General features: G+C 58.0%; 1 protein-coding gene across 2 annotated transcripts in view; it reads left to right on the forward strand.

Moving 5' to 3' along the window:
• Positions 1-3,502, forward strand: part of NECAB2 (N-terminal EF-hand calcium binding protein 2) — a 30,325-nt gene extending 26,823 nt beyond the window's left edge. The window contains exons 11-13 of one of the 2 annotated variants that reach the window (XM_058528366.1): positions 1,530-1,607; positions 2,150-2,241; positions 2,967-3,502. In XM_058528366.1, the coding sequence (XP_058384349.1) occupies positions 1,530-1,607; positions 2,150-2,241; positions 2,967-2,995 (199 nt within the window). In that variant the 3' untranslated portion in view covers positions 2,996-3,502. The remainder of the gene's footprint in view (positions 1-1,529; positions 1,608-2,149; positions 2,242-2,966) is intronic. The other variant, XM_058528367.1, reaches the window with a different exon arrangement.
• Positions 3,503-9,299: the final 5,797 nt, after the last annotated feature.

Consider the following 9,299-nt stretch of genomic DNA (forward strand, 5'->3'; position numbering starts at 1 on the left):
TGACCCGACTCGCTGGTGGCTGGGATGAGGGGTTGTGGAAGGAGGAGGCAAGGCAGAATCTGAGGTTCTTTGGCTTCAGAAACTCGATGGAGGATGGTGCCGTGTACTGAGGGGGCCAGGTGTGTTGGTGGAGGGAGTCACATGGGCCATTTGGGCCACGTTAAGTTCAAGATGCCAGTCGAGGTGTGCATACAAGTGGGGAGACCTGGGCAGGGCGGGCTGGGCGTGGTGGGCACGCTCACTGCGGGGAGAATGTGGAAGGAGAGGGGGCCCAGCTGCCCCTCCTGTGCACACAGGCGGCACGCGGTAGGGCTTCACCCTCTGAGTCCTCCCTGCACCCCGAGCCTGCCTGCTTGTCCTCGTGCCCGTCCACAGGCGACCCCCCCGACCCAAGAAAAACCAATCAGTGCATCGTCAGCCGAGCAAACGCAATCACCACGATTGCTTTCATCTCGCTGCAGTAACCAGCCTTGGATGCACCCAGTTGCTCTGATGACCATTGTCTGCCGACGGAAAGGCCTGTAGGCAGCGCCTTCTGAGTCTGGCAAAGGGCCACGGGGTATGTGTGATTAGCAGGCGGCATGCATCCCCCATCCTCTCATGGAGTCACAAGCCCACAGCTCCACGGGTAATTCTAGGCTGGAGTGTAATGAACTAATGACACCGTTAGCTGCCTGTGTCCTTGCTTCCATCCTGTGCGGCAAACCTGGAATTGCCTGTAATTATACAGCTGATGCCACCCAGGACAGAATTCTCCTCCCCGAGGAATGCTCTGGGGTTCTGTTCTGCTGAGTGTTTGAAAGAGAGAAGCGGCCAGGAGAGCTGTCAAGAGGCTAGATCAGGGCAGTGTTAGAGATGATGTAAAATTGGAGGTTGGCCCTCAGTCCTGCTCCCCACTCTACCCCAGGTAGGATTGGTCCTATTTAAAACAAGACAAGTGGCCTGTCACCGTTACACAGCTGAGGCAGGAGTGACCTGGAACTTGGTGTCCGGCCTGCTGGACCATCAACTCCCTCAGCCTCGGTTGGGCCAGTTCTGACTCGGGGGAGTGTTTTAAGGATTAAATGAGGAGATGATTATGAAGGAGAGCACGGCAGGAGGAAATGAATATTAAGCCTTGTAAAATGACATTTCATTATAATTCATTTAACAAACATGCATTGGCCACTCTCAGGGGCCAGGCCTTGCTCTGGGCGGTGGGGATCCACGCTGGACCGATCAGACTGGAGGGCTGGCCCTGGAGGGGCCGAGTTGTTCTGATCAGGAAGGCAGCGTGTTATCAGGAGCAGCCATGGGCTGGTGACAAGCTGGCTGCCTGTCCTGGAACGCCCCCGCCCCTGGCCACCCCGGCTCCAGCCAGGCTCACGTTTCCAGGGTCTTAGGGTATCCCGTAGCCTGGCTCTGAGGGCACCCGTCCAGGCTCGTTTGAAGGTGGGGGTGGCGGGGGGAGGAAGAGAGCAGCCGAGGGAGCAGGGACGTGGGTGGCCTGGGTTAGCCCACCGACTCCGGCCTCGCGTCTCCCCGTACAGCATCGCCGCCGTGAGGCTCTCGGACGGCTTCACCTTCGTGGTCTACGAGTTCTGGGAGACGGAGGAGGAGTGGAAGAGGTGGGCACGGCCACGTCCTCGGGCGCCAGGCCGCGGCAGTTGGTTAGGTGACGGGACGCGGGGAGGTGGGGCAGCCCCGGCCCCTTTGCCAGGGCTCTCAGCTCCCTCCCTTGTCCCAGAGTGTGTGGGGGGGGGGCGGGGGATGGTAATACGGAGCCCGGGTTCCAGCAGCGTCCACCACCCAGAATGCGGGCCGCTTCCGGCCGACGCATGCCCTCAGCCCAGTTGGAGGCAGCCTTTCTCAGTGTGCGGTGTGGCCCTCGTCACGCTCAGCTGGGCTCCACATGCAGGTCCCTGGCCAGCCCGGGTCCTGCTTGAAAACTGCTGCCCAAGGGCTAAAAGTCCAGGAAGAAAATGCTGCTTAAGAACACTCCCTGGAAGGCAGAACCAGGCTCTTCTCTCCCCAAACATGCCCCTCGCTGGGGGTCCTCTCCCCACGATGGCTCTAAGCCCCGAGGGGGCTGAGTGGTGTTTAAGCCCCCATCCCGGGCGGAACCCGACGGCCCAGCCCCTAGAGCTGACCGGTGGCCCCTTGCTCGCAGGCATCTGCAGAGCCCCGTGTGCAAGGCGTTCCGGCACGTCAAGGTGGACACGCTGAGCCAGCCCGAGGCCCTCTCCAGGATCTCCGTGCCAGGTAGAGGGCAGGCGGGGAGGAGGGCCCCAAACAGCCACGGGGGGAGCAGGGATGCCACGGGCCCTGGCTCCAGCAAGAGCAGCGGCGTCTCCAGGCAGAGACAGCTGAGTCGAGGGAAGGTCAAAGCCCACATCTTCCAAGGACCCTTGCTTCTGCTCCCTTAGCTGCCAGGAATTACAGTGAGTGCTCGGCACTGATGCGGGGGCTGCAGGGAGGGGCTTAGAGGCAGGGAGACGGAGGGCCAGAGCGTCAGGCTAGCCCCTGAAATGGAAGGATGGGGCCTGAGACATAAAGTGGCCCTACAACCTCAGAACAACACGGTGGGGATGGGGGAGAGCCTCAGACATGACTGAAGGCCAGGGGCCCCAGGGAAGAGGGCCCAGAGCCCAGCGTGTGGTGGGGCTGTGCCAGAGGCCGAGAAGATCCCCCCAGGCCAGGGCAGGCCCCCACCCACATTCACAGCTGGATGGACATTGCCTCCACGGGCACATGATTCACCACCGAGGGTACCGGCAAGCACCTTTGCACCCCACGAAAGGGCCCCAGCCTTCCCCTCTGCGTGGCACAGAGCTGGCAGCAGCTGAAGGAGGGGATGGGGGCCCGGGGTGCAGGAGCGGGGAGGTGTGTCGCCTGCCCCTCGCTGCAGCCTCCACGGGACACGGGCGGGGCTGCCTGTTCCCAACAACCTCCGCTTACCACGTGCGTCTCTCTCCCCCCTTCACCAGCTGCTTGGTGCACTGTGGGCCGCGACTGACCGCCTCCCCGAGGACTGCGGCTAAGCCTGCCGCCCTGACCCTCTTGCAAAGGACGTCCCCTCTTTTCTAGAAACTTTGGTATACGAGCTGTCTTTTCAATATACTTTCAAACAAGAATGTATTTCCCCGCTCTCGGAAGTGAAGGAGAACCCTTCCCCAGCATCCCACACCCCCCACCCTTGGCAGAGCCGCGTCTGAGCCGCTGGGGCCCTGCTGAAGCTGCGGGTCAGCGGGGCCGGGAGGCTTCCTGGAGCCAGCAGCCCACCTCCCCCCTCCCTCTCCCCAGCTGAGTGGCCTCGCGTGACCAGGCGCCGGCCTGCCGCAGCCTCAGCGGGACACGCCCCTCCCTCCCCGTCCTGGGTGACAGTCCTCTACCTGGTAGGAGCCCAGCCCCCGTAGTGCCCAACCCAGGCCTGTGCCGAGCCGCACACGGCAGTAGAGCCCACATAGCCAGTGCCCTGCCAGGCGACCAGCTGCCGCCGGACAGGCACCAAATAAACTGTGGTTGGGAACCGCCGCGTGCTGCGTGGTGCTTTCCCGTTTTCTAGTTGTCACGATGCGTGGGGCCCAGGCCCCTTATGAGCCATGAAACCTGGACCAGGTCAGCCCAGAGCCTCAGTTTTCTTCTCTGTAAAGCGGAGGTCGTAACTATGAGGTACGTATTTTGATAAATAAGTTCGTGCCTGTTGCAAAGTTCAGGGGTCCCGAGAACCACCCTCAGGTTCGATAATTCACTAGCGGGACTCACAGAACTCAGCGAAGCCATCGTGCTCATGGTTACAGGTTATGGCAGCAAAAGGATGCAGACTAAAACGAGCCCAGCAACATGCTCATGGGGCAGGGGCTCAGGCGCAGAGCTGCCCGTTGTCCCCTCCCAAAGGAGTTGTGCAGAGGGCACCTGTTTCTCCCAGCACTAACTAACGTGTGACACTATGCATAGAGTATTGCCAGCCAGGGAAGCTCCCCAGAGCCTCAGTGAGCAGAGTTTTCAGTGGGGGTTGCCCGTGTAGACGTGGCTGATCCCAGCCTGCAGCCCCTCTGGAGATCGGGCCCATACCGTGTGGCCCAAGGCCCTGGGTTCACAGAGACACTCATATCAGGCAGGACATGCCAAGGTCCTAGAGCTCACCTCCCAGGAGCTGAGGGCAAAGGCCCGATCTCTCCAGGCGGTTAATCCTTCACTGCACACCTGGAAATAAGCTAGCACCGCAAGCCAGGAGACCAAGACGCTGGACTTGAGATAATGGTGAAGTCCTGTTCCGGAACCTTTGTAACTTCCCCTCTTCTGTTTCCCTGTCCTGGCTGCAGCAAAGACAACATACACAGAAGTCTCCTGGGACTAGGAAGGAGAGAGTGGTGGGTCCCTCTCCTGAGGCAGGATGGAGAGGATGGTGGGGTACGGTGACCAGGAGCAGCCCAGGCCTGGGGAGGAGGGCGGGAGGAGGCCCTACAACAGGGCAGCAGTGGGTCAGGCCCCAGTGGGAGCCCCAGGGAGGCAGGACCCAGGAGATGCAGCATCCTGCCTCCTGCTCTGAGCCTGGAGCAGCCAGGCTGTGCCATGTGGTAGTTACAAAGCCGTCACCACTGAGTGCGTCCTGCCCACCTGCCTGAGCCTTGAAGTCCCTGCTCCCCAGGGCAGGTCCCACCCTCTGGATTTGGGTCTCCGCCTCCCAGCCACCCCCTCGCAGGGTTGGAGGATACTGGCCACTCATGCAAAACTAGTGCCACACAACGTGGGCTTGTGGGAAGCATAAAATGCAGATGCAAGTCGCGGCTTTACAGCTCGGAGCTGAAGGCAACGAGCCTCTCAGAGTCTCTGTTTTCTCGTCTGTGAAGTGGGGAGAGGACTCCCCCTTTGAAGGTCAGGACTGCCTGGCTCATGAGAACGCCACTGGGTCCTGCTGGCTGCATCAGAAGCACAGAGCTGCCCCTAGGCCACGCCACTCTGAAGCTGGGACTGTTCACTCAGCTCAGCTGTTTTAAAAATAATATTCTCAGGGGGCTGAGGCTCTTTGGGGTGCAACTGAGCAACTCCATTAGCCGGGCATGTTACACTTCTGCCACACATCACACCCACTTGCCTGAGCCCTCCCCATGTCGTAGCATCTCTGCTGATTGCAGCCCACGAACACGTAGAGCCTCGTCAGATTCTGAGTGGGTGGGAACGGGCTCTGAGGAGAACAAATTTCAACCCTAAAAGGTATAAGAGCTCCCACTTAATTTACACTTCAGTGCCAGGCATGGAGTCAGGCACGTGCCAGGCACCATCTCCCTCGATGCTGCCTATGCCATCCTGTGATCAGCAGGTGGGGAAACGGAGACACAGAGAGGGCAAGTAACTCTCCAGAGGTCACACAGCAAGCAAATGACACACTTAAATCCAAAGCCAGAGCTACCTGCCCCCAATCCTGTGCCCTGACCACTGTGCAACACGGCATAGACACGTGGGGAGGAACAGCACCAGATTAATACACTAGGATCCCAATCAGGTTCCTCAAAAGGTTAAAGACAGAATTATCATATGACCCAGCAGCTCCACTCCTGGGTATATACGATGCCCAAAAGGATTGAAAAGGTGCATTTAAGCAAATACTTGTGCACACATGTTCACAGCAGCTTATTCACAATAGCCAAAAGGTGGAAACAACCCAAATGTCCATCAGTGGGTGAATGGACAAAATGTGCTCTATCTACACAGTGGAATAGTATTCAGCCATAAAAAGGAATGGCGTACAGATCCGTGGCACAACAAGGATGACCCTTGAAAACATTGTGCTCGGTGAAAGAAGCCAGTCACAAAAGGCCACATATGTATGTTCCATTCCTATGAAAGTCTAGAATAGTTAAATCTATAGAAACAGCAGATTAGTGGTGGCCAGGGACCGGGGGAAGAGAGAGTAGGGAGTGACTGCTGGGGGGTACAGGGTTTCTTTTGGGGTGATGAAAATGTTTTGGAACTAGAGGTAATGGTTATACAACATTGCAAATGCACCAAATGCCACTGAATTGCTCACTTTAAAATGGTTAGTATTGTGTTTTGTGAATTCCACCTCAAAAGAAAAAGTGCCAATAAACTCACCCGCCCAAACAGAGCAGTTCACCACCTGCATTCAACTGGCCGATCCGCCTGCTCGCTTGTCCGGTTGGAAACCCAAACCCCCTCGGGGGGCACGCAGAGGCAGCCCCACGTGGAGGCGGGCGCTCCTCGGGCCCCGGGGCAGCAGCCTGCGGGCTGGGGGCCCTGCACGGTTACTCGGGGCACCTGCCAACGGCAGAGCCTCCCCAGGACACCCGCTCAGAGCAGGAGAACAGGTCGCTTGCACTAAGAACTGTCACCTGGTCGCGTCCGCAGCTGTCATTCGAGACATGAGTCTACACTCCAGCACAGGTGTGACCACTGACGGGGGCCTGAGCCAGGCCGGGCTCTGTGCCCAGGGCTTTGCGAGCGTGTCTCAGCTTGTCCTCACTGTCGTCCTGGGAGGGAGGCGCCATCCTTAGCTTCATCTTAGAGGAGAATGAAGACGACCGAAACCGAGGGCCGGAAGGAAGAAGGGACGAGGGCAGCTGCTGACCTAGGCCCAGGAAGGACACCGAGGCTAAGAATAGCCCTGGCAGAGGCTCTCCTGAGTGAGCAACCTGAGGACAAGGGCGGATCAGAGGGGGACAGGCCTGGCCAGGGTCACACAGCGGGTAGGGGGCATGCAGTCAGCTCAGATCTTCCAGACCCGAGGCCACGCTCAAGGCCCTACACCATACCACCTTGACCTTGAGGACACACTCCAGCCCTTCCCTCAGCCAGCTGCTGTCAGAAACTTGAGGGAGCCACTTAGTACTGGAGCACGACAGTCCAGGAGACAGCGCATCCCTTCCTTTATTAGGTCAGACCTCAGAGGGTGACACCCCAGCCTGCATTTCTCTGACAGCATTATGTCCTTGTGTTATGATGGTTGATTTGAGGCTTAGTCGTATGAGGATCAATCTGTACCTGTCACAGAATTGAGATGGAAACCATTGTCCCCAGTGGTGATATTTGTCACCCCTTGAAGAGCCCCACCCTTATCTCTTCTTAGCATTTAGTGCCAGTACACTTCTTTCCTGATGTGCTTTCCTGCTTTCAGGTGAGTCCTCATGTCCTATTTCCCTTTTTCACTTGGCTGCCAGGAAGCTCAGAGTTCACCTGCCAATCTCAACCTCGGTTTTCTGGAAATAAAACTGCCATTTCTTGGGACCCCCCCCCCCACCAACTGCTGTACATACATTATCACGTTTTGTTTTGTTTTGTTTACTTCTCACAGTAAGCCCACATCGCATGCATATACCATAAGCCTGCTCTATTTTGCTGGTGGAGAAACCAATTCTTAGAAGAGGTTCATAAACTTCCCAAGATCTTGAGATAGCAAATGGCAGAGCCTGTGTTCACAACCAATAGTCGGACTCCAAAGCCAGTTCATACACTGCCTCCTTTTACAGCATGGTCTGAACTGTGCCACGCTGTGTTATTATTCTAGGACCTTCCTCAAATGGTCCCATCACAGCCCCAGCCTCCCCGGCCTGCACCACAGCACTTTAGGAAGTATACAGGCGATAAACAATAAGTGACCGACTATCCCTCCTGCTGCCAGCTCAGGAGTGATAAATGGTCCAGTAAAGCAGTTCTGCCCCCAGCATACGTCCTGGTTCTGAGGCCCTTGTCGGGCAGGATGCTGCGGCCACTGAACACAGGCTGTGGCAGGTGGTGGGGGCCTGGTCAGAGAGCACTTGGAGCTCCTGTGCCCCCTCACTGGGTCCCAGTCTCCAGCAGCAGCCAGGGTAGAGGAGAACAGAGGGTCCATCCCTGTCCCCGGGTCGGCATACTGGCTCCCACCCCCTGGCCGCTCCTCTGAGTGGCGTGTGAAGTGGAAAGAAACGGACAATGGACTTCAACCCCAGCTCTGCAGCTCACAGGACAGGCGGCCTTGACTTTCCAAGCCTCAGTTGCCCCACCTGTAAAATGGACGAGTTTGAAAACGTTAGGCCAAGTCAAAGGAGCCAGACCCCAAAGGCCGCATGTCACATGAGCCCACTCATACAGAATGTCCAGAACAGGCAAATCCACAGAGACAGGAAGCAGATTCGTGGGTGCCGGGGCGGGGGAGGGAGGACTGGGGAGCGACTGCCACGGGCGCTGGGTTTCTCTGGGGTGATAAAATGTGCTGCAATCAGGTACTGGTGATGGCTGCACAACTCTGTGCATCTACTAACAGCCACTAACTGCAACCTCTAAAGGGTGAATTTTATAGTGTGTGAATTATATCTCTATTTCAAAAATCCATGCAGGTGGAGAGGCTGGGAAAAACCAACAAAAAATGCTTCTATCACCACCAGCCTCACAGGGTCACACAGAGCAGGCCCCCTGCCTCCCCCGAGGGAGGTGTCCCCGAATGTCACTCCTCCCGGCTCTGGCACCACTGGCTTCTAGGGACGTCCCAGGGCAGAGGAACAGCAGGTTGGGTCCAGCAAGACCCAGGATGTCCAGTCCAGTGCTGGCGAGCACAGGGACGCAGAGCGGCTGGGCCCCTGTGGCCTCTCCACCTGCTTCTCCCCACCCCATCTCCTCTCCCCTACCCGGGCCCTGGGGCCCACCGTGGGTCCCCTCCCCCTCAGCGGCAGGTGTGTCTCCTCACCCCAGGACTAGGGGGTCGGGAGGGAACAGCCCACTTGGCTTCCAAGCTCTCCAGGTCCAGTCAGTGGAAGGGAAAGGGGCTCTCCTGCGGGCTCCCCCTCGGAGCGTGGGCCAAGGGCAGGGCTGTGCGGCCAGCGCTGGGCGGACACGTCCTCGGGCATCTCCTGTCAGGGGCAGGATCTCAGCGGTCCCGGCGCCCCAGCCCAGGGACCATCCTGAGTCCCCCGCCATCCGCCATGGACGCCACCTGAAATCTCCTTTTGGGCTCTCACGCCCTCACCCGCATCTTTGATCCTGACACCCCAAAGCAGGGCCTGTGGGCCGCAGCCCCTACTTCTCTGTTACGAGTTGAATTGTGTTCCCAGAAATATTAAGTTGAAGTCCTAACCCATGGAACCTATGAATTTGACCTTATTAGGAAACAGGATCTTTGCAGACCCTAATGAGGTAACTACATTAAGATGAGGTCATGCTGCTCGGGGGGGCCCTAATCCAATGCTGGTGTCCTTATAGGAGGGAAATTTGGTCAGAGACACAGGGAAGACAGCCGTGTGAAGATGAAGGCAGAGCCCGGAGTGATCCGTCTACCAGACAAGGAATGCCAAGGATGGCGGCAACCCTAGAAGCCGGGAGAGGCTGCC

The sequence above is a fragment of the Diceros bicornis genome, chromosome 32 (genome assembly GCF_020826845.1).
Source record: "Diceros bicornis minor isolate mBicDic1 chromosome 32, mDicBic1.mat.cur, whole genome shotgun sequence".
Classification (NCBI taxonomy): Eukaryota; Metazoa; Chordata; class Mammalia; order Perissodactyla; family Rhinocerotidae; genus Diceros; species Diceros bicornis.